This window comes from Amia ocellicauda, chromosome 9, assembly GCF_036373705.1.
Source record: "Amia ocellicauda isolate fAmiCal2 chromosome 9, fAmiCal2.hap1, whole genome shotgun sequence".
NCBI lineage: Eukaryota > Metazoa > Chordata > Actinopteri > Amiiformes > Amiidae > Amia > Amia ocellicauda.
The window spans coordinates 33,007,692-33,032,543 of NC_089858.1; the positions used below are offsets into that span (position 1 = coordinate 33,007,692).

Consider the following 24,852-nt stretch of genomic DNA (forward strand, 5'->3'; position numbering starts at 1 on the left):
GTGCGCTGTTCCTTATAGTCTGTCAGATCAATAGGTGATTGGTTCTTGAATTTTTGAGATTGGATTTCGGTTTCAGCCCCCAGTGTCCTATTGGATTTGGCTTGATTTATGACTGATGTCAATCCATGCCATCTTTTGGAAATGCCGGTTGGCCTGGGTTCAGCTCAGAGCCAAAATGCTCTTATCAAAATACACCCAACATAACGTTGCACTGTGCTGTGCTGTGCTGTGCAGTGCTGAGCTGTGTGTCAGTGCTGTGCTGTGTGTCAGTGCTGTGCTACGCTGTGCGGTGCTGTGCTGTGCTGTGTGTCAGTGCTGTGCTACGCTGTGCGGTGCTGTGCTGTGCTGTGTGTCAGTGCTGTGCTGTGCTGTGCTGTGTGTCAGTGCTGTGCTGTGCTGTGCAGTGCTGTGTGTCAGTGCTGTGCTGTGCTGTATGTCAGTGCTGTGCTGTGCTGTGCAGTGCTGTGTGTCAGTGCTGTGCTGTGCTGTGTGTCAGTGCTGTGCTGTGCTGTGTGTCAGAGCTGTGCTGTATGTCAGTGCTGTGCTGTGCTGTGCAGTGCTGTGTGTCAGTGCTGTGCTGTGCTGTGCTGTGCAGTGCTGTGTGTCAGTGCTGTGCTGTGCTGTGCAGTGCTGTGCTGTGTGTCAGTGCTGTGCGGTGCTACGCTGTGCTACGCTGTGCTGTGCAGTGCTGTGTGTCAGTGCTGTGCTGTGCTGTGCTGTGCTGTGCAGTGCTGTGCTGTGTGTCAGTGCTGTGCTGTGCTGTGCAGTGCTGTGCTGTGTGTCAGAGCTGTGCTACGCTGTGCTGTGCTGTGCTGTGCTACGCTGTGCTGTGCTGTGCTGTGTGTCAGTGCTGTGCTGTGCTACGCTGTGCTGTGCTGTGTGTCAGTGCTGTGCTGTGCTACGCTGTGCTGTGCTGTGTGTCAGTGCTGTGCTGTGTGTCAGTGCTGTGCTGTGCTACGCTGTGCTGTGCTACGCTGTGCTGTGCTGTGTGTCAGTGCTGTGCTGTGCTACGCTGTGCTGTGCAGTGCTGTGCTGTGTGTCAGTGCTGTGCTGTGCTATGCTGTGCTGTGCTGTGTGTCAGTGCTGTGCTGTGCTACGCTGTGCTGTGCTGTGTGTCAGTGCTGTGCTGTGCTGTGCTGTGTGTCAGTGCTGTGCTGTGCTGTGCTGTGCTGTGTGTCAGTGCTGTGCTGTGTGTCAGTGCTGTGCTGTGCTGTGCTGTGTGTCAGTGCTGTGCTGTGCTGTGTGTCAGTGCTGTGCTGTGCTGTGCTGTGTGTCAGTGCTGTGCTGTGTGTCAGTGCTGTGCTGTGCTGTGTGTCAGTGCTGTGGTTTGCTGTGCTGTGCTGTGCTGTGCTGTGCTGTGCTGTGCTGTGCTCTCCAGAGGTGATCAGGCAGGGTCAGGGGCAGCTGTGGCTGCTCAGTAACTCAGAGACTCAGGGAGGGCGGATGTTTACGTGCGGCAGTCAGAGCACACTGACTGACATAAACAACACAACGTAGCACAGAGGAATGGAAATAAACACACATACACACTCACACACGCAAACACACATACCGCACATTCACAAACACACACCCTTCTATCCAGGGTCAGGGATCAGTGTGAGGTTGCGTTTTATTGGTCTGAATGAGGCCCATTTCCTCCACTGACTCTCTCTCTCTCTCCCTTTCCTGCGCTCCTTCTCTCTGCACAAGAAAAGTACCCTGACCCCCCCACCTCCAAATCCACCTCTCCCCTCCCACTATCAGCTGAGGGTCCACAGCGCCGTGACAAACATCGTCGTAACTAGCAGCCCACAGCTACTCCTGTCAGAACAAACACTGGGCATTCCGGGAACGGGACACAGCACACGGGCCGCCGGGCGCTGGGCTGCCGGGAATTCCCTGCCCGTGACGCAGGATGTTTTGAAATGAGGGTCCGTGGGGGTCGGAAAGCGCTGTTCGTGGGGGGGGGACTGTATTGTACTGTGTGTTTGGAGAGCGAGGTGTTGTCAGTGCTTATGCTCAGTGTCCGTATCGGTCAGTGTCAGGGCTGGAGATGAGTGCAGGAATGTGGCGGAGATGTTGCACAGTCGGCTGCCCCCCCTCCCACACACAGCAGAGAGAGGGCAGGGGGGCACGGAGGAGAGAGATGGATAGAGGGGGGTGAGGGACAGGAAAGAAGACTACATAGGGGTGGGGCGAGTGACTCCTTCACAGAGAGAAAGGGGACGAGTGGGGGAGTGAGGAGAGCTGCATTTTACATCCAATACTGCTCCTCCATATTCACTGCATTGCCAATGGCAATGCGCCCCCCCCTCCCTTTTTCCCACTGTCTCCATCTCTCTCTCCCTCTCGCCCTGTGCTCAGTGGTTCATGCTGTGCTGTAAGACTGGGGTTTGGGCCCTTGAGCAACCTGTACTGTGTTGTAACTAGAGTGTGGCAATTGTGGACAGCAGTGTTATTGCCTTGGGGATTTTATGGTGAGCACCCCCACACCCTACACAACACTGCCCAGCACAACACACAACAACCCAAAACATAACACAGCAACACAAAATAGTCCAGAAAATATCAACAAAACAACAGAGAACACCAGAACATAGCACAAAACAGTACAGTACAACACTACAGCTCAGCACAGTATTGCAGACTATCACAGAGCTGGGATGTGGTTTATTGGGCACAGTGATAAGAATATTTTATGGCCTGCTCTTACTTGTTTGGTTACTAAATATACCCCCCCACGCCCCCAGTTTCTGCCAAGACTGGAATGCACCTGGCGCCTGGCACCCCCCCCCACGAAGCACATTGATGGATCATTACTCAGACCCAGCCCGTGTGGGTTACTGCTGTCACAACCGGATAAACACCTGTTTGCAATGCAGAATTTGTACACTCAATTCAAATAAATCCATCAATAAATAAAAAGTAGACTGTATTATACAACATTCCAGTACAAAACCAAACTGATATGAGTATTCCTTATATAGATAAACTGATCATACAAAGACATGCATTCTTGCATATCTTTATAGGCCTACAGTGAGGGGAGGGTGGGGGGGTGGGGGGGTGTGGGGGAAGTATTTGATCCCCTGCTGATTTTGTATGTTTGCCCACTGACAAACAAATGATCAGACCCTTTAAGAGAGTGCTCCTAATCTCAGCTCGTTACCTGTATAAAAGACACCTGGGAGCCAGAAATCTTGCTGATTGATAGGGGATCAAATACTTAATTCCCTCATTAACATGCAAATCAATGTATAACTTTTTTGAAATGCGTTTTTCTGGATTTTTTTGTTGTTATTCTGTCTCTCACTGTTAAAATACACCTACCATTAAAATTATAGACTGATCATTTCTTTGTCAGTGGGCAAACATACAAAATCAGCAGGGGATCAAATACTTTTTTCCCCTCACTGTATATAATGGTTCCTGATTGTTTAATGAACTATAACCTCATCTCTCAGCACAGTACATCCGGGTCATGTTTTTGTTAATTGCATGATTCCTTTTTTGTTTAAGCCCACGGATCACCTGATGCACCTGTGCTGATTAAGGCATCGACCCGCCCCCAGTGAACAGTGCAATTACACACCTGTTTCTGTCCCTGTTTCTACAGGAGAGCAGGAAGACGAGGTCACGTCCAGGGGAATTCCTGGCTTTGTCATAGGTGAGAACTGCATTCCAGAAAGACATATTTCAGTATACCTGCTGTAATATTTGAAACCACTTGGAGCACATTCGCCAAATCAACCTAGAGCGGTCTGCGCATGTGCGAATTCAAGGTGATTGCAAGAGGATGCACAATAGCTGGAGGGTGCCCGATTTGTCATAACACCTGTTCCAGAATTGAGAACCACTGTCCTTTTTGATTTTATATATTTTAAGTTGGGCATAAAAACTACAGTTAAGGTGGTTTTATAGGGGTCTGTCCTTTAGCTTCGCTTCACTGGAGGATTTCAGTTTACAGTACAGACCTTTGTCCTGCCTCTGAATCTTATGAGCTTGCCTCTAGAATAAAATATGTGTATTTTTTGTACTGCACCGCGTCTGTGATTTTGTGTGCTGAGATAGTCCGAGCCTGCAGCGGGGAATGGGTAGTAATGAGGCTCCCATTCTCATTAATATTAATTATTCTGGGGTGGCACAGTCCACATGTGGGAGGCAGTGTTAGGTATTAGCCTTGACCCGTTTATTTAGCATGGTAACAAAATGGTAACATGGTAAAAAGCATGGTAAACCTGTGATGAAATAACAGTAAAATCATAGTAAGAAGTTGAACAAGGTTAAAGCATGGTTAATAATGGTCAAATTGTGGTAACATGGTAAAACTGTGGTAAAATCATGGTTAAATCATGGTAAGAAATTAAATAATTGTAAAATATGATAAGGTGATGTCTGGTGTAACATGGTAATAATATGATATAGCTATTTGTATATACACAAACGCATACACAGAGACCATATGGGCCAAAGACTGCCCTCCTGTCTGCTATGAGCCTTTAATTTTATTTATTGCTGAAGGGGATTTGAAGCTCCTTAGGAAGCAGAGACCCGGAGCTTTCAATTGAGACATTACATACACCGATCAGCCATAACATTATGACCCCTGACAGGTGAAGTGAATAACACTGATAATCTCGTTATTATGACACATGTCAGTGGGTGGGATATATTAGGCAGCAAGTGAACATTTTGTCATTAAAGTTGATGTGTTAGAAGCAGGAAAAATGGGCAGCGTAAGGATCTGAGCGACTTTGACAAAGGCCAAATTGTGATGGCTAGACGACTGGGTGAGGGCATCTCCAAAACTGCAGCTCTTTTGGGGTGTTCCCGGTCTTTCATGTCTCCATATGTCTCCATATGACAGGCCGTTTTAACATGTAATGGTCAAAGTAGTGATATCAGTTTTTGATATGAACAAGTTATTTTGATATAAGAATTATATTTTTTTATATGAAAAAGTTTGTTGATATGAAAAATACAATTGCTGATATCAGAAAATGTGATAAATAAATGATATCAGAACTTACATTTTTGATATCAGCAATTCAGTATGCATCGTATGATAGGATGTAAGTATTAGAGTAATATATTATGTTATAGTACTATGCAGCTTACGTAGTAGTAGCAGTAGTACATAATATATCTTATGATGATGTTTTCATTAGGCTGTACGTCATCGGATGACATCATCGCTCCCTGCGTGTGTGGGGGCGGGGCGCGCTCGGCCCATGTGACTGACAGGAAACACAGCTTTCAGGAAGTAGCGCCGAGCAGCCCAACACAGAAACAATAAGCTTCTTTTTCATCGGCATTATTGTTATTGTTATTATTATTACTACTATTATTGAGATTTGTACTGTTCTTATTGAGTTCTGCTGCGTTCAGATGACTGCCCAAGAAAAATACAACACAAACGAAACTATCAACAAACTCCCTTCCGCCCTTTTGGACACAAAGATCACCTTTGATCAATATAGTGTCACTGTTTTTGCACTTCAGTAAGTCACGACAGGAGGTCCGGCGCCATATGCTGCTGGGAATGCACCGCTGAGCGCATCCACAGCCCGCAGGTCCGTCAGCCCGGCGCACACTTGCCCGCTTGCTGCCTCGGCGCTGGAGGAGAGCGCCCCTCTCACCGCAGCGGGACCCGGACTCGGACCCGGAGGCAGCGCCCAGACCCCGGCAGGTGAGCCGTAGTTACCTGTGCCCAGTCTGCGGCACTGCGGGACTGACAGCCCGTCGCCCTCCCTCTCTCTCTGTCCCTCTCTGGATCTCCTTTCTGACGCTATGTTGCAGACAGGTGTGTGTGTGTGAGAGAGACACACACACACACACACACAGAGAGAGAGAGAGAGACACACACACACACACACACAGAGCGAGAGTGCAATATGTGTGCGAGAGGCCAGTACATGTGTGTGTACGTCCTGTTTCCCATATACAATACAAACACAACTTATTCTATTCTTCAAGGTCCTATACTGCACATTACTGAACTATATTGCCCTGTACTATAATATACTGCACTGTAATACAATATACTACACTGTACTATAATGTACTATACTGCACTGTACTGTAACAGACTGTATTAAATTGCACTGGACTGAACAAGGCTCTCTCCGTCTCCCTCAGCGCAGTGATGAGTCGGCCGCTGTCGCAGCCTCTGCAGAGCTGGGGCCCCTGGGAGATGAAGGAGCGGCTCGGCACCGGGGGCTTCGGCAACGTTATCCGCTGGCAGAACAAGGTACTGTGCCCCCCCCCCCAACACCCCCTTTCACCCTGTACCCCCTTCCCCCCGGGGGTCTCTCTCAGCTCTCGGGAGAGCAGAGAAGGAGAGGGAGCTGGCAAGGTGTGGCAAGGCGTGTTTTCCTGTGAATGTCTTTCTCATCCTCTCTGCTCTTCCTGTGAGTGCTCTGTGCCCTGGTGATGAGATGCACCGGAATGTGCTCAGCCTGTGTGTGTACGAAATGGAAATAAAAAGAGAGCGACAGTCAGACTGGACTTGGAATCGGCGGAAGGAAGTGAGACAGGGCCAAGGGAGAGGGCTGCGCACAGCTGTAGCGGTGGGTCTGCCCATGTGGGACAGAGTGGCTCCCAGCACTCAACACGTCCCAAGACTGACACCCTATACCATTTATACTATTATTAGGAACAATTATTTTGCATATTTGACGGGGGTGTCCTTGACCCAGACAAGCCTGGACACGCCTGTAGGACAGGATCTGAAACCCTTAATGACAGGGGCGAGTGATTAGATTTACTCTTCATGGTAGCGCCACAGTGACATCATCAACCAGCGCCAGCCACAAAGCCTTCCAACCCTGGGAAGAGTGCAGAGGAGCTGTTTTCACACCACAAGACAATAACAATTAAGACAATAACATGAAAATGGCAGTGGAAATCCTCCTCGGGGAACTGTTGTATATCCCACACCTGCACTGTGTCCCAGACATTCGCTTCCCCTGCACACTTCCTGTGAGGGGAGCCTGCCACAGGCCCAGCTGTGTCAGTCGCTCTCGGTTGTCTGGCCCATGCTCTGGGGGATGCTGTACGCTGGCTGGTGCACTTTCAAGATGGCCGCTGGTGTCAGTGCAGGGGAGCAGTGTCTGTCAGACTTCACTCACAGCTGCGTCTGTGTCTGTCAGTCTGCCGTGTGTGTGTGATGCTATGTGTTACTGTGTGTCTTCTGTAGATGCCCTTGTGTGCAGGAAACGGGAACAGGAGTTGGAGGCTTGCAGTGCATCTTGAACCCACTGATACACACACACACTGGATATACATGTGTAGGGGGTGAGGGGCGCATTGCCTGTTACCAGTAAACGCTCTGTGGAGAGAGAGAGAGAGAGAGAGAGAGAGAGAGAGAAGGAGAGAGAAGGAGAGAGAAGGTTAAATGGGTGATAATGTGACCTTCCCACGCTGTCTCCTTGTGCAAAAAACACTGACTGTTCTCCCATCGTTCTCTGTTTGTCTCTGTGCGTGCGTGTGTGTGTCTGTGTCCGTGTGCGTGTGTGCATCTCTGTGTGTATGTGTGCGTGACTGTGTATATCTGTGTGCGTGTGTGTATGTATGTCTATGTGGGTCTGTATGTGTGAATGTCTTGTGCGTGTCTGTGTGTTTAGGAGACTGAGGAGCAGATTGCCATTAAACAATGCCGACAGGAGCTGAGCGCCAGGAACAAGGAGCGCTGGTGTCTGGAGATCCAGATCATGAAGAGGTGAGTCCGGGGCAGAGAGAACGAGAGAAAGAGATGCAGAGAAACACACAGGAGTGCAGTGCAAAATAATGTAGTGTACAGTACAGTTCAGTGCAGTGTGAGTGTGTGTGCTGTGGTTGGGGTTGCAGTGCAGTGTGACAGTGGTGGCAGGTTGTGTGTGTGGGGAGGGGGGGCGTGGGTGCAGGGGAGCGCCTGTGGCCCAGACACTGTCTGTCCCGTCAGGAAACGTCATAAAACAGAAACAACACAACACACCAAACACAACCCCAGACACAGGGACGGAAGCCAGCGAGGGACAAACAGGGCCATCTGCACCCAGGCCCTGTCTCTGCCAGACCAAAATAGCTGTGGTTTTTCACTTTATGCTTTATAGTTTTATGTATATTTATATCTTTTATTTTACTTTATTATTTTTTTAAAGAGCTGTAATTATCTCCCGAAGCTGCTCCCTCTTTCCACTGGGCTGCTGTCTGAGCTGTAAACAACAACAGCAGCTGCGGTGGGGGGGTGGGGGACTGGCTTTCCTCTGCTAACCAGCAGAGAGGTCAGAGTGTCAGTCAGTGTGTCAGTCAGTGTGCCATTCAGTCAGTCAGTCAGTGTGCCAGTCAGTCAGTGTTTCAGTCAGGCAGGCCAGAGAGAGATGGGCCCAGCGCTGCTCCTGTACCCTGTGACCTCTCCCTGCCCTGTGATGCCCCACACCTTCAACATCTGGAAGCTATAACAATAGAAACATGTACTGTATTTTTATTAATTGTTTTTTGGGAGGCTGTAAAAGTGTGTGGCTATTTTTGTTCCCTCTGTAGCTAATAAAAACATGTTTATCGCTGTAGTGCAACAGGGCACAGAGAGAGATAAGAGGGATGGAGAGAGAGACCTTTATGTATGTGCTTCATCTGTAGTTTACTGTATTTCCTCTCCCTCTTTACTATGTCTATTAACACTTTGGCCACACCTGTGTCAACTGGTCAATAAAGCTTGTTTTGAATCGGAGAGAGAGAGGTGGGAGTGGGGAGAGACAGAGAGAGGGAAATCAGATTGGGATAATGGCATGCACTTCTGTCCCTTCTGTCCATCTTGTGACAACTGTAAAAATAATCAATACGTTCCCTTCTGTCCCTTGCTCTCACCTTCAGGCTGAGCCATGAGAACGTGGTGGCCGCCAGGGAGGTACCTCAGGAGCTGCAGAGACTCGCCACCAATGACCTGCCCCTGCTAGCCATGGAGTACTGCCAGGGAGGAGACCTGCGCAAGGTGTGAGGGAGGGAGAGGGCAGAGAGAGAGGGGCAGAGGGGCTTAAAGAGAGAATAGGGCACATGCGTTAATCTGTGTTTTAAAACTCCCTCTCTCCCTCTCCACAGTATCTGAACTCTCTGGAGAATTGCTGTGGGCTGAGAGAGGGATCTGTGCTCATCCTGCTATCAGACATCTGTGAGCCACTCTCCGTCCGTCTGTCCATCCGTGTGTTTTTGTCTGCCTGCCTGTGTTGTGTGTCTGTTAGTGTGTGAGTGAATGTGTTTCAGTGACTGTGTGGGTGTGTCTGTTAGTGTGTGTGTGTGTTAGTGTGAGTGTGTGTGTTTCAGTGACTGTGGGTGAGTGTGTGGGTGTGTCTGTTAGTGTGTGTTAGTGTGAGTGTGTTTCAGTGACTGTGTGTGTGTGAGTGTGTCTGTTAGTGTGTGTGTGAGAATGTCTGTTAGTGTGTGTGTGGGTGTGTGTTACTGTGTGTCTGTTAGTGTGTGTTAATATGTGTGTGGGTGTGTCTGTCAGTGTGAGTGGGTGAGTGTGTGTCAGTGTCTCTCTTCGGGGGGGTGATTAGGTCACTGTATTGCACTTCCAGCTCAGTGGGGAGGGGGGGGCTCATCCTGTAATACCAGGAAACCTGAGCCACTCACCTCCCTGCTCCATAGAGACAACAGACACCCCAGCACTGTGACATCACCACCCACAGTCACCTCCGCCTGCCCCCCCCCCCCCCGTCTCTCCTCCCGTCTTCCTTATCCGTCACTCCATCCTGCCTCACAAGGTTGTCAGTTTTTCGCAGAATTGGCGTGTGTCAGTGAGTGTGACTGAGCATGTCTCCTCTCTCTCTCTCTCTCTCTCTCTCTCTCTAGCCTCTGCCCTGCGGTATCTCCACAAGAACAGGATCATCCACCGGGACCTGAAACCCGAGAACATCGTGCTGCAGCAGGGGGAGAAGAGAGTGAGAGCCTGACGCTGCCAGCACACGCACAGCTACACACATTGACACGCACAGGATTCGCCAGTGCTTAAAAATAGATTGCCTTACTGTAATAAGCAATACTTCCTCTTCCTCTGTCCCTCCCTCCCTCTCTCTCTCTCTCTCCCTCTCCCAGCTGATCCATAAGATCATTGATCTCGGTTACGCCAAGGAGCTGGACCAGAGCAGCCTGTGTACCTCCTTTGTGGGCACACTGCAGTACCTGGTGAGGCCACAGGGGACAGTCTCTCCCTTTCAAATTCAAATAAAAGTCAATTAACTGCATTTCTGACCTCCTCCTCTCTCCATCTCTCCCTCTCTTCTCCGCTTTCAGGCCCCAGAGCTGTTGGAGCAGCAGAAGTACACAGTGACAGTGGATTACTGGAGCTTCGGCACTCTGGTGTTCGAGTGCATCACTGGCTTCCGGCCCTTCCTGCCCAGCTGGCAGCCCGTGCCCTGGTAAATACCCTGCCCTGCCAACTGCCCCCCACCACCCCTGATAACTGCCTCCTATCATCTCTCCTCCTCCTCTTCCTGTTACTGGGGGGGTGCCGGTCTGCTAATCTCTGCACACCCCAGCTCTCCCTTTCCCTCTTTCCCTCTCCTCCTCTCCTTTCATGTTTCTCTCCATTTCTCCCTCTCTCCCTCTCCTTTCATCTCTCCCCCTTTCTCCCTCTCCTTTCTCTCCCTTCATCTTTCACTCTCTCCCTCTCTGAGACTGACAGAGGCAGGGTGGGACTGGACTGGAGCCTGGCACAGTGCTCAGGAACTGGGCGATGAGGAACAATACACACAGTCATTGTGCAGTCAGGCCTTTGACATGATGACATAGATTGGATATGAATTGTTATGTACAATATTCCCCCCCCCATCCCTCTCCCTCCCTCTCTCTCTCTCTCTCAGGCACACAAAGCTGAAGCAGAAGGAGGAAGATGACATTGTGGTGTTTGAGGACCTGGCGGGGGAGGTGCACTTCTCCAGGCACCTGCCACAGCCCAACAACCTCAACCGGTGAGCCTGCGCTGCCCGCCACCAGGAAACCTCCACACACTGACACACACAGTGACACACACAAATTGACACCCATACACACTGAAACACACACACACTGACACACACAAACTGACACCCATACACACACACAGAAACACACACACACTGATACAGTTTATTAAAATATTTGATTGCTTAATCAATGGGCCATACAGTAATACTTTTATAAATAGTAGGCATTGATATTACAGTATAACAATGGTGAACGGGAATGGAAGAAAAAACACTAAATCATTATAATCAGCAACTAAATTATAATCGCTACATCAAACGCATGCTTTGCTCACACATGACACTGTAAACTACTCATACCGTGCTTGTAAGAAAAGCATTGCTTGCAGATGCAACAGAAAACCTTTCCTTGTCGTCAGTGTTTCTTTGCGAATCCAAGTTTAAAGAAGTGTTGATATTATTTATACCAATCTTTTTACTGTTTTATGTTCATATTTCCATTTAAATACCCTACTCCATTTGTTTATTCGACCGCTTGGCTTTCATTATCCCACAGCGTTTAAAGAGCTGTCGGTTAAAATGAGCGGTTTGGGCTCTTGTAGGTATTCTAATTTTTTTTTTTTTTTAAATAAAAATCTGTTCGAATAAATAGAGAAAATATTGATCAATCAATTAGTTCATTAATATACCCGATTAATCCAGGCTGCCCTAATATATACTGATAAACTGGTGCACACTCCCCCAGGCTGCTGGCGGAGCGGCTGGAGAGCTGGCTGCAGATGATGATGCGCTGGAACTCACGGGAGCGCGGCGCCCACCCCGAGTTTGGCCCCCACGGCTGCTTCACCGCCCTGGACCACATCCTGGAGCTCAAGGTGAGGGCGGGGCTGGGCCAGACTGGGGCAGCCTGGGAGGAGGCAGCTAGGAGAGATGAGAGGCAGACACTGTTACTGTTCTGTATCTTTGTTTCATGTACCCCTTCCTCCCTCTCTCTCTCTTTACCTCTCTCCCTCCCCACTCCTCTGCCACTACCCCCATCCTCCCTCTCTCCCTCTCTCTCAGCTGGTGTTCGTGCTTAACATGGTGACAGCGGAGATGCTGACATTCCCGGTGCAGCAGGAGGAAGGCGTGGCCTCCCTGCAGGAGCGCATCGCCGCCAGGACGGGCATCGAGACGGCCAATCAGGAGCTGCTGCTGGAGGCGGGGGTGGCCCTGGACCCTGAGAAAGAGGCCACCCAGTGCGCTGTAGACTACAGAGTGAGGAGCGGAGAGAGAGGGTGGGAGGGGGGAGGGGAGAGGAGAGAGGGGAGGGCGGCGCAAGGGCACCTCTGACCTTTCTCTCTCTCTCTCCCTCTCGCTCTGATCAGCTGATCGATGGACGTCGCTGCGACATGCCACTCGTCTTCCTGTTCGACCGCAGCCGCTGTGACTATGAGCCGCAGCTCACGCCCCGCCCCCTGCCCGACAACATACGCTTCGTCCGTGAGTCCCTCTGTCCAGCTGTCTGTCAGTGTATTGTGTCTGTCTCCTATGTGTGTTTAACCTTGTCTGACCCTTCCTGTCTGTCCGTCTGTCTCCGTCCCCATGTCCATGTGTCTAACCCATCTCTCATTCTCTTTGTGTGTGTGTGTGTGTGTGTGTGTGTGTGTGTGTATGTCTGCGTTTGCGCAGAGCAAGACCCACGTAGAATGCTGTCCTACAGTGCTCTGCGCAGGACGATGGGGCAGGCTTGGCACTGTATCCGCACCCTCAAGGAGGACTGGCAACGGCTGCTGCAGGGCCAGAAGGCAGCTCTGTAAGGCGCTATATACACCCCTCTATACCTTCAACCCTCCACCCACTGCCCCTCCTGCCCTATAACAGTCTCATCTCTCCCTCTCTCAGGATGAGTCTGCTAAGGCACAATGGGTCGCTGTCCAAGCAGAAGAACGAGATGATCTCAATGCACCAGCGCCTGCGGGCCAAACTGGACTTCTTCAGAACCAGCCTGCACATCGACATGGACAAGTACCAGGAGCAGCGGGGCAGCGGCATTGGTACTGAGAGGGGAAGAAGGGATGAGAAAGGGATGGATGTGAGAGGGGGGATAGAAGTAAAGCCCGTGAAGGACACGGGGAGAGAGAAGGTTGGGGACGGGGTAGAGGGGAGAGGAGGGGTACAGAACAGAGGGAGGCAGACATGTTTTAACCGTTCTCTCTCTCTCTCTCTCTCTCTGTCTCCCTCCAGCCTCAGAGAAGATGATGCTCGTGTGGAAGGAGATGGAGCAGACAGCACTGGGCTGTGGGCAGGTGATCCATCACTACCTTACCTTGCCTGTCTGAACTACGATCTTAATCGCTTATCTTGTCTGTGTGTCTCTGTTTCAATTCAAGGAGCTTTATTGGTATGACAACAAATTTGTGTTGCCAAAGCAACTGAACATACATACATGTATGGAAAATAAATAATATAATTATAAATCACAGTACCTTATAAAATGTATTAAAGTACAGAAAAATAAAATATAAATTTTAGAAAAAAGAAAATAGATTTACAGGAGGAGATTTTTTATCAATTTTGTCAAAGGTTGGGTGGGCCTTTATTATTTTGTTTGTGTCCCTTATCTGGGCATATTAACTGCAGTGCAGGAGGAAGTGTGTCTCTGTGTCCACCTCTCCTGTCTCGCAGTGACCACAGCGCCGCTCCTCTCTGGGCAGCCGGGTCTGCCTGTGTCGGCCCGTCTCTATGGCCAGGCTGTGGGCACTGAGCCGGTACTGGGTCAGGATCCGTCTCTGCTTCGTATCTCTGATAGTGAGGAGAGACTCTGCCTGGGTGTATTCTCTGTTTAGGGCCAGATACCAGTTTGCTTTGGGATTTGGTTTCATTGTTCCAATGATCCAGAGAGAAGGTTTTGGTTATCTTTATAATGTGCTTGACTTTGATTGGGGGCAGGTATGCAGTGCTGACCTGAGGCTGGTCTCTGTTCGCAGTGTTAGTGGGGGTCAGGGCCGTGAGCTTCAGGGACTCTTTTCAGGGTTTGGGTTTGGAGAGCCTGGTACTGGAGTGAGTCTGACTCACTTTTCTTCAGGTGCATCCAGAATTTGAGAGCTCTGTTCTTGATGTTGATGAGAGTTGGGTAACGGCCTAATTCTGCCCTGCAGGCGTGGTTTGGTGTGTTCCTGTGCACCTGCAGTGTGTTTATAGAGTTCAGCATGCAGGGTCTCGATTGGGTGTTTGTCCCACCTAGTGTAGTCCTGTTGACTGAGTGGACCCCATACCTCACTACCACACAACGCAATGGGCTGGATCACACTGTCAATTAGTTTGAGACAGATTTTGACTGGAATATTAATGTTATAGAATTTTCTTGTGATTGTGTGAAACGCTCTTCTTGCATTTTTCGTTGAGTGCCTTCACTGCCAGGTTAAAGCCCCTGACGCACTGAGAGTCAGGCCCAGGTGAGTGTAGTCTGAGGTGTGTTCTAGGGCAGTGCTGCCTACAGTGCAGTGGTATTTGTTTCCCTGAGGTCTGGCCTTTTTTGGAAAGATCATTATTTTTGTCGTCTTCATATTTACTGCCAGGGCCCAGGACTGACAGTACTGCTCTAGCAGGGCCCGGTTCTGCTGCAGCCCCTGCTCTGTGGACAACAGCAGGACTAGGTCATCTGCATAGAGCAGAAACTTGACTTCCCGCACCCCTGAGTGAAGAACTCTGTTCTTTCTCTCTCTCTCTCAGGCTGAGGAGGTGCAGCAGCTGGATGAGGAGATGATGTCCTTGCAGACTCACATTGTGGATCTACAGAGATACCCCTGGAGATATGGAGAGGCACTGGACACACTGTGAGAGAGAGGGAGGGAGGGAGGGTGAAGTGGAAGTGGAAGGGGAAGGGGAAGGAGAAAAGGAAAATATGGGAGTCCTTGGGGCAGAGAAGGAAGAGGGTGGGTGTGGGGTACAGTGTGCCTAATGGAGGGATTGATACTGACATCCCTCTCTCTCTCTCCCTCTCCCCCCACAGTGAAGGGAAGGCAATGGAACTGTACCGCAAACTGAGAGAAAAAACCAGAGGTGAGACACTGACACACACACACACTGACACACACATACACGCACACACACACTGACCCCCCACCCTCTGTCTGCAGACCAGCGCTGCAGTGGTGACTGTCAGGAGGTGGTGCGGCTGGTGGTGCAGGCAGTTCAGTTCTATGAGAAGAAGATCAAGGACTTCTACCTTCACCTCAGGTGTGTGTCTGTTTGTCTGTTACCCTGTGTGTCTGTCTCTGTGTCTCCCTCCCTCCTTGTCTGTCTGTCTGTCTGTCTGTCTCTCAGTGGGACAGTGGTGTGACCCTCCCTCTCACTCTCTCTCTCTCTTTCTCTCTCAGTAAGATGGTGGTGTGACTCTCTCTCTCTCCCCCTCAGTAAGACGGTGGTGTGCCGCTTGCGTGTGATAGAGCTGATGCCACGGGTGAAGGGGGTGGTGGAGTGGATGGCTCAGAACGAGGCCACGGTGATGTCACTGCAGGAGAGGAGGCAGAGGGAGCTCTGGAACCTGCTGAAGGTGGCCTGTGTGAGTTCATACCCTCTCACCTCACTGACCGGCTGAGCCACTGACCGCACTGCTCTGTGGGATGTACTGGACTGTGCTATATGTAGCTCTGTACAGCTCTTTGCTGCTCTATACTGTACTGTGCTGCTCTCAACAGCTCTATACTGCGCTCAACTGACCCCTCCTCTCTCTCAGAGTAAGGTGCGCAGTCCTGTGAGTGGCAGTCCTGAGGGGGGGGCTCCCAGCTGTGCAGACGGTACCCCGCCCCCCCACTCCCTGCTCTGCCGCCCCCAGAGAGCCAGCCTGGACCCTGCCTGTGCCCGGTGAGAGAGACAGAGTGTATGAAAATGCACATGTATATAGTACTGTGCAAAAGTTTTAGGCAGGTGTGAAAAAATGCTGTAAAGTAAGACATGTTAATAGATTATATATATCAATTAACTAAATGCAAAGTGAGTGAACAGAAGAAAAATCTACATCAAATCCATATTTGGTCTGACCACCCTTTGCCTATAAAACAGCATCAATTCTTCTAGGTACACTTGCACAAAGTCAGGGATTTTGTAGGCATATAGTCAGGTGTTTGATTAAACAATTATACCAAACAGGTGCTAATGATCATCAATTCAATATGTAGGTTGAAACACAATCATTAACTGGAACAGAAACCGCTGTGTAGGAGGAATAAAACTGGGTGAGGAACAGCCAAACTCAGCTAACAAGGTGAGGTTGCTGAAGAGAGTTTACTGTCAAAAGTCATACAGCATGGCAAGACTGAGCACAGCAACAAGACACAAGGTAGTTATACTGCATCAGCAAGCTCTCTCCCAGGCAGACATTTCAAGGCAGACAGGGGTTTCCAGATGTGCTGTCCAAGCTCTTTCAAAGAAGCACAAAGAAACGGGCAATGTTGAGGACCGTAGACGCAGTGGTCGGCCAAGGAAACTTACTGCAGCAGATGAAAGACACATCATGCTTACTTCCCTTCACAATCGGAAGATGTCCAGCAGTGCCATCAGCTCAGAATTGGCAGAAAACAGTGGGACCCTGGTACACCCATCTACTGTCCAGAGAAGTCTGGTCAGAAGTGGCCTTCATGGAAGACTTGTGGCCAAAAAGCCATTCCTCCGACGTGGCAACAAGGCCAAGTGTCTCAACTATGCATGAAAACACAAGAACTGGGGTGCAAAAAAAAATGGCAGCAGGTGCTCTGGACAGATGAGTCACAAGTTGAAATATCTGGCTGTAGCAGAAGACAGTTTGTTCACCGAAGGGCTGGAGAGCGGTACACGAATGAGTGTCTGCAGGCAACAGTGAAGCATGGTGGAGGTTCCTTGCAAGTTTGGGGATGCATTTCAGCAAATGCAGTTGGGGATTTGGTCAGAATTAATGGTCTCCTCAATGCTGAGAAGTACAGGCAGATACTTATCCATCATGCAATACCATCAGGGACGCATCTGATTGGCCCCAAATTTATTCTGCAGCATGACAACGACCCCAAACATACAGCGACAGTCATTAAGAACTATCTTCAGTGTAAAGAAGAACAAGGAGTCCTGGAAGTGATGGTATGGCCCCCACAGAGCCCTGATCTCACCATCATCGAGTCTGTCTGGGATGACATGAAGAGAGAGAAGCAACTAAATCCTAAATCCACAGAAGAACTGTGGTTAGTTCTCCATGATGTTTGGGCCAACCTTTATGCCAATAAAGCACCTTGAATTTGAATTTGAGTGAGAGACAGACAGATAGTGAGACAGTGAGAAAGGCAGCAGCTGTGTAGTGATTGTGCGAATGGCAGTTGTGTAGGAAGGACTCTTGGTGACAGTGCTGTGTGTTGTTCTGTGTAGCGATGACTGTTAGTGACAGTGCTGTGTGTTTTGTGTAGCGATGAGTCCGTGTTGGCGATTGAGGAGAGTCGCGTGTTTGAGAGCCGACTGCAGAGCCTGGTGCAGGAGACGCTGCAGGAGCAGGAGCAAGACATGCAGGTACACACACGCACGCACGTACGTACACAGACTCACTCACACTAACTCACTCGCACTCACACCGACACTCTTTTCCCTGCAGGTTCTCAGAGAGTGGTGCTGGCTGTCCACAGCGGACAATCTTTCCTGATAGAGACAGATGGCTGTGACTCCGCAGCTCCTGTCCAAGTGCTGGGGGGGGGGTTGTCTCTCTCCCAGCCTCGCTGTGACTGACCTGCAGGTGCAGCGCGGCCGCCGGATACGCACCCTCCTGTGGCAACGATCCTGCACTGCAGGCTTGTGAATACGGTCACCAAGGCTTTTACAGAGTTATGTAATGAAAGTAATATGTGTATTTTAATTGGTTTAATAGTAAAACAGATACATTAACAATTTAAGTAAAACATTATGTATTTTTAAAGCTGCCATTTAATCCTGGGGAGGGGAGGCCATTTTATTTTTGTAATAAAGACTGTGTACACAGTGCTGATAAAGGCCTATTTATTTAAATGCAAGCTGGAGATTTCACTGTCATTATCGGCCCGCTGTTGTGACAGGGCTCAGTGCGTACAGAGGGGCTGGGACTGTGCGGTCAGTCATGAGCCCAGGAGAGGGGGAAGAGAGAAAGAGAACAGTAGAGAAAGAGGAGGTAGCAAAAATCAGGAGCCTGGGAAAGACTGAGGAATGGCTTGACAGGAGGGTGACAAGAAACAGACACTGCAGAGGTGAGCTTAAATTAAATAGTTTTTTGGTGGTTTTTTTTTTTTATGTTTATTAAATGTTTAAATGGCTTGCAGCTCAGAGTTCCCAACACAACACAGATGCCAACGCAGGGCAGCGGACACAGCCAGAGACAGTCATAATAATAATAATAGTAATAATAATAGGAAGCAGCCACAGTTACACTAAATCAACACATGGGGGCTTCAGCCAGACAACAGACCCACAGGTAATAATAATAACTGATGATGAGTAGATCACGGACAGTGCGGTGACAGGCTGTGCCTCTCTCCCTCTGTGAAGACCCGAGCGCAGCGTCACTGGGTGTCGGGGGTGGTCATGCCTGTTCGACTCCACACCGCGGCTGTGTGAGTGGGACACAGGCGGGGGAACTCGCTTGAGTCGAGACCCGGATAAACCCAGACGAACTCAGGCTGAACTGGAAACACACATAGATCCGTCTGTGCTAAGGCCCAGAGCTGAGTGCATGTGTGATTATTGTTGAGTGGGAGAGGGAGGGAGAGTGCTTTTGAGTGTGTGTGTGTGTGTGTGTGTGTGTGTGTGTGTGTGTGTGTGTGTGGATGGTGGGAGTGTGTCGTGGAGTGCAGATGAGATCATTGGCTTCACTGGTGGCTCGGGGGAGGTCCCGTCTCTCTGTGTCCGTCTGTTGCTCCCTCTCTAGGCCTCCAGCTCGAAGCCCATGCCCACCTTGTGGCCGCCGGCACTGAAATTCTTCCCATCGATGAGAGCAGAGAGAGTGAGCTTCACTCCTGCAGAGAGACATGGACAAACCGATTCATGCACTGCTGCGTGTGTGTGCGTGTTACTGTGAAGCCTGCAGTACAGGTGTGTGGTTACCTGGCCGCAGGGTCTGTGTGTATCCCACTCCGATCAGGCTGGCGTTGTTCACTTTGGCCTGCAGGGAGACAGACAGACGGACGTCAGGGCAGACAGACGGGTGCACAGCTGTACAGTTTTATAGTGTTGTACACATTTGTGTAGATGGTTAAAGTGTAATAGTGTTCTAGAAAGTGCTGCACTCACAGACAGGGAGCTCTTCTTGTCCAACTGGTACTTGGCTGCGATGCCGAACCGCGTGTTGTTGCTGCCGGCGGTCCAGGCCAGCATGACAGCAGTCTCCAGCTGCTCATTGACCCGCTGGTAGATTGAGCCCCCGAACTCCGTACCATCATTACTGAGAGAGAGAGAGAGAGAGTCACTCCACTTTCTTCAGACTGAATCAGGGCATCAGTTGCAGCCTCCTGCTACTTTTGCTGTACAGACAAACGCACATTCCCCTTCCTCCCTCACTCACACATTGGTATGGAGCTGGAAGTCCGCTGCCCGGTAGCCCAGGGCGAAGTTGTTCTGTGCCAGCTTGCTCTTGGCTGTGTCGAAAGCCATCTGGTACCCGGCCAGCCAGCCCTGGTACCCCAGCACGGCCGCGCCCTGCACCGTGGGGCCCGCCAGGTCGAAGTCGATATCACAGCCCAGGTTGACATAGTCTCGCTTGTAGCCGGTCTTCAGCTTCCCGCTCTTCTTACTGAGGAGGGAGAAGAGAGGGAGGGATGAAGAGCAAGGAGGGGGAGAGAGGGGCGTGCCAGTGTGTGGCTGGTGTGCTTGTGATGGGAAGGTCAGCAATGGCGTAGTCACGTTTTAATGGTCTCAGGAGGGGGTCACTTACCCTGTGTTGGGCACGAATGACGTGTCAAAGGTCAGCTTCAGCCCCTTGGCCAGCTGTGCAGGGAGAAAACACACTGATCAGACAGGAGTCACAACACACAACTCTGCTGCTGGACTGGTGCTTCCCAGTGAGACAGAGGAGTGTCAGTGTGCTGGCGTGTGCGTGAGAGAGAGAGAGAGAGTGTCAGTGTGCTGGCGTGTGCGTGAGAGAGAGAGTGTCAGTGTGCTGGCGTGTGCGTGAGAGAGAGAGAGTGTCAGTGTGCTGGCGTGTGTGTGAGTGTCAGTGTGCTGGCGTGTGAGTGAGTGTCAGTGTGCTGGCGTGTGCGTGAGTGTCAGTGTGCTGGCGTGTGCGTGAGTGTCAGTGTGCTGGCGTGTGCGTGAGAGAGAGAGAGTGTCAGTGTGCTGGCGTGTGCGTGAGAGAGAGAGAGTGTCAGTGTGCTGGCGTGTGCGTGAGAGAGAGAGAGTGTCAGTGTGCTGGCATGTGCGTGAGAGAGAGAGAGAGAGTGTCAGTGTTCTGGCGTGTGCGTGAGAGAGAGAGTGTGTCAGTGTTCTGGCGTGTGCGTGAGAGAGAGAGTGTCAGTGTGCTGGCGTGTACGTGAGAGAGTGTCAGTGTGCTGGCATGTGCGTGAGAGAGAGAGAGAGAGTGTCAGTGTTCTGGCGTGTGCGTGAGAGAGAGAGTGTGTCAGTGTTCTGGCGTGTGCGTGAGAGAGAGAGTGTCAGTGTGCTGGCATGTACGTGAGAGAGTGTCAGTGTGCTGGCGTGTGCGTGAGAGAGAGAGAGAGGGTGTGCTGGCGGGCTGCCCTGCCTGGTCCTCCAGCGTGACTTCGGAGGTCAGCGTGTTGTCTGTGTTCCACTTCTGCTTGAAGCTCAGGCCCAGGTCCTTCATGTTGTATTTGGTCTCCAGACTCCCAGCCGCCTTCCCTGTGTCTGTGTTACTGGAGCCAGAGGTGGAGAACTCCTGACGGGGAGAGAGAGGGAGGAATGAGTGAATACAGACACAGGCTGCCTGCTGCCTGCATTAACACTGCTCATAGCCTGAACGAAAGAGAGAGCAGTCTACACAGTACAGTTACACTGGTACAGTCAGCAGCAACAATCTTAGAGACACTCTTTCTCACACACACACGTTCACGCACTCTCACCCCCTTACCATCTGTTAGTGAGGTCCAGAGTGGCAGCAGAGAGAGAAGAGAGAGAAGGTAGTGTTAGGACAGGGTGGGCTGGGCTGCCTGTGTGTGTGGATGCTGTCAGTGAGCTCACAGTGACAGGGCAGCCCAGCCCAGTGCACAGAACACACAGCGCCCCCTCCGGGCACGGCAAGAGCGGCTGTGCAGACGGCACACAGAGACATACAGAGACACACGGGGACACAGACTCACCACTCCACTCTGAGACTTGGTCTTCAAGTCCAGCTTCACAACACCAAAGCCTGAGAGAGAGAGAGCAGGATGTTTATATTAATTGGAAATACAGTCCGATAACACACACACTCCTAGGGCCTGGGGGGGGTCTCCATTAACCCCCCTGCATCCATTAAGAGTGAGTGACGGAGCTTAGGGCTGTGTTCCCTGTCTGTGCATTGGGCAGTGCTGGCAGTCAGTGTTAATCTCAGTGTCTGCGAGACAGCGTCAGTGCTCACCATAGCCCTTGCTGAAGATGTCCTTGGCGGACTTTCCCAGGTCGGCGTATGAAGGAGGAACTGCCATGTTGCCTGGGAGAGGGAGGGAGGGAGAGAGTTTTACAAAACACTTTATTGCACCAAACACACACATGAAATCAAAAACCATAAATTCAACTCTCAGAGGCTTTACAGAGAGAACAGATGTTTTTCGTTGTGCTTGGGTACCTACAAAAGTGAATGTTTTCATTTCAGTTTGAACTAAATATAAGCAAAAATATTGATAAGCGATTGTTATGATGACAAGTATCGTTTCCTGGCCGGTGGCACGGTCACCTCAGGTCGGAGTGCTGGGACAGCGTTTATCTTAAACGACCCTTGTTATTGCAAAACAAACCTAACTACATTGTGCAGATTGCACTGGAATAAGAGTTACCACTGACCTTGCGAACACACACACACACACACACAGCATTACTGAATGTACACACAGCAGCGTAGGCGATCACAGAGATCACTGCACATTGCTTCGCTCTTGTTTTGGTATGTGGGATTGCTTACTTGCAAGCTCCCCTGTGGATTCATCTCCTCTGTTGTCGGAGGTGAAAAAGAAGCCGTCTTCACTGTTTTTCCCGCAGCCGTGGGCACAGCAAGGCATGTTGTCTACGGAAACTATAATTACGATCAAGGAGAAAGACCATGAGACGCTGACACTGAGGTGACTTGATACTGGTTGCCATGGGAGCGACAGACCTGGTGCTGCGTAGTTTTTGTGATTTCCAGGATGTTCTGACACGACACACCCAGGCTTGCATGGGAGTTTGACATTCGCCATTTGGTAAGTTTTACATTTTATACTGTAACACGTTTCTTATATGATGGACTCGAACTGGAAGAGTGGCATGTATCTTACACAATAACAAAGACAACACTGTGATTTTAGAAATGGCAGGACTATCCCTTTAATAGACACAGCAACACACATTCATTAAGTGATACACATGGCAACACACACAGTCACTAACACACAGTGCACACAATATACACTCTCACTAACACACTCACTCATTAATACACACTGCAACAAACACACTTGCCAGCTGTTACTACACTACAGCCCCCTACTGTAACAGCACCGTTACTACACTACAGCCCCCTATTGTTACAGCACCGTTACTACACTACAGCCCCCTACTGTAACAGCACCGTTACTACACTACAGCCCCCTACTGTAACAGCACCGTTACTACACTACAGCCCCCTACTGTAACAGCACCGTTACTACACTACAGCCCCCTACTGTAACAGCACCGTTACTACACTACAGCCCCCTATTGTTACAGCACCGTTACTACACTACAGCCCCCTACTGTAACAGCACCGTTACTACACTACAGCCCCCTATTGTTACAGCACCGTTACTACACTACAGCCCCCTACTCTTAACAGCATTGTCACTACAGCACAGCCCCCTACTCTAACAGCAATGAAGCACTGTACTGTATAACAAGTACACTGTGACATTGGGACTCTGCTCTGTGTGTGTGTGTGAGGTGCTCTGTGCTTTACAGTCAAGGCTGGACACTCACAGTGTAGTGAGGAGAATGCACCCCCCCACTGCTCTATGCTATAATTAACACTCAGTGCAACATGACACTGGGACTCAGGTGACCACTAGAGTTAAGCAATAGAGACCCCCACCCCCACCCTGAGCTTGCACACTGCCCCCCCAGTAAACATTACTGCTACTACAATTATCACTATGATAGCATGTGAGACTTTACTGAAGGGCTGTGTGACACCCCTACAGCGCTAGCCTGGGTGCCAGGCTGCCAGAACCAGTCCATTCTGCCGTCAGCTGGAATAGTAAATGTCACTAGTCTGGCAGTAGTAGCACTATCAGTTGTGCTTTTTAATTAATCCACTGCACACACTGTACAATACAGACACACGCAATACAGGACAGATCCTACATAATATGTAGTTCAGACAGGACAGGACATCACACCGTATAGTGGAGCACAGGCCAGTGTACAACTACAGTACAGTACGTCCTATAAGGCCACTGTCCAGAGATAAACATTCATAATAATAATAAAAATAATCATAAACTGCGCTGTAGACTAGAGGGCTGTCCAAAAAACACAGCCGGCAGCTCGGGCCACACGACAGCTACACTCTTCTGCTTCATCCCAGACAGACAGCAGGAGGTGGGTGTCAGCGAGTGAGGTGTGTGTAGGAGGAGCGACCATCATTAATCCGAGTTATAATTAGTGGAGGAGTGCGGTCCCTCCCGTCCGATGCGCGCCAGCGCTCCGCACACAGCGGCCCCTCGGCGCAGGACAAACTCCGGACACACGGGCCTGAGCCCCGCGTCTGCGGCCGGCACGGCGCCTCCTGCCAGCCGGGATCCCCACTGTTGCATCGCCTGGGCGGCTGAATATGAAACGGCACCCAGATTATACTATAGCACCGGAGTCTGTCAGCCCTCCCCACCCCCGCCCACTGCCAGCGCACACAATGGCCCGAGTTTTGCTATGGAATAATTATTGTTAAAATAAGAACAATATTATTATTATTATTATTATGGTTGCTGTGTCTTTCCAGTCTTGGTTAGTGTGTTGTGTGCTAAGCGGTGCAGACAGACAGAGGGCATTCCCGACAGCACCTTCCCTGACGACTGAACAATATTAAAACAGACGAGGGGCGGGCGACTCTCCCGCTGCCACCGGTGCGCCGAGCTGTGCTGTGCGGCCAGGCGAGCCCGACACCCCTGCGAGCGGCACCCGGCTCGGCTGGGCTCTAGGCCCCTGTGGTCCGAGCTGCACAATCCTCCATATTCAACCCCCGGGCTTCCACAAAAACCACTATTTGTCTTTCTCGCCCTGCCTCTGCGGAACAGGCGCAGCGACCTTCCCCAGCCCCGCGTCGCTTCCCCGGGCTGCTTACCGTGAGTGAGCCGAGAGAGCGCGGGCGGGCGGGCGTGCTGTGTCGCTGCGGAGCGGATGAAGGAGAAACCAGCGGCAAGAGCGAGGGAGGTCAGGGCCGCGGCTGCGCATGCGCGGGGGCCGGGCGCGCCTGCGCACTGCAGGCGGGCCGCTGTCACTGGTGATGGTGCGCTTCTCTGCAGGGCGGCCCGGGGGCCAAATGCGGCCCCCCAAAGCCAACCTTCACCCCCCCCCCCCATTTCTGAACGTTTACTATATTTTTACACTTTCTAAAGATTTTCTGTTACAAATTGCACATACAATATGGGGGAAAATAATAAAACAACAATTACATTTCATAAATGTCCCCTAACAGAAATATATAGGAAACAAAAAGGTATGATTTGGGACATATTTCATTTTCATTGGTGGTTCATTTTCGACTGTGGCCGCCCCATTCCTTGCAGCCTCCGGAAATTGGCCCTCCATC

At 50.5% G+C, this 24,852-nt stretch overlaps 2 protein-coding genes across 4 annotated transcripts; one reads left to right on the forward strand and one right to left on the reverse strand.

The window, feature by feature from the left end:
• Positions 1-5,211: 5,211 nt before the first annotated feature.
• On the forward strand, positions 5,212-17,900 carry ikbkb (inhibitor of nuclear factor kappa B kinase subunit beta). Of its 2 annotated transcripts, none has more exons than XM_066714161.1 (22): positions 5,212-5,671; positions 6,121-6,232; positions 7,608-7,702; positions 8,836-8,953; positions 9,061-9,130; positions 9,811-9,899; positions 10,054-10,143; positions 10,252-10,376; positions 10,821-10,928; positions 11,668-11,797; positions 11,985-12,179; positions 12,290-12,404; positions 12,594-12,717; positions 12,807-12,958; positions 13,149-13,210; positions 14,637-14,740; positions 14,917-14,966; positions 15,044-15,143; positions 15,321-15,468; positions 15,643-15,770; positions 17,336-17,435; positions 17,518-17,900. In XM_066714161.1, exons 2-22 carry the CDS (start codon positions 6,128-6,130, stop codon positions 17,563-17,565), a joined length of 2,256 nt encoding a protein of 751 aa, XP_066570258.1. In that variant the 5' UTR covers positions 5,212-5,671; positions 6,121-6,127; the 3' UTR covers positions 17,566-17,900. The 2 variants fall into 2 exon arrangements, with proteins under 2 accessions (XP_066570258.1, XP_066570259.1); XM_066714162.1 differs by having other exon boundaries at positions 6,126-6,232.
• A 768-nt stretch (positions 17,901-18,668) lies between these two features.
• vdac3 (voltage-dependent anion channel 3) lies at positions 18,669-24,513 on the reverse strand. Of its 2 annotated transcripts, XM_066714163.1 has the most exons (10): positions 24,385-24,512; positions 21,997-22,107; positions 21,457-21,528; positions 21,197-21,246; positions 20,623-20,775; positions 19,819-19,871; positions 19,450-19,677; positions 19,179-19,329; positions 18,993-19,050; positions 18,669-18,904 (listed from the first exon to the last, which is right to left on the reverse strand). In XM_066714163.1, the coding sequence occupies exons 2-10, from the start codon at positions 22,091-22,093 to the stop codon at positions 18,813-18,815; spliced, it is 954 nt and encodes a 317-aa protein (XP_066570260.1). In that variant the 5' UTR covers positions 22,094-22,107; positions 24,385-24,512; the 3' UTR covers positions 18,669-18,812. The 2 variants fall into 2 exon arrangements, with proteins under 2 accessions (XP_066570260.1, XP_066570261.1); XM_066714164.1 differs by lacking the exon at positions 21,997-22,107 and having other exon boundaries at positions 24,385-24,513.
• Positions 24,514-24,852: the final 339 nt, after the last annotated feature.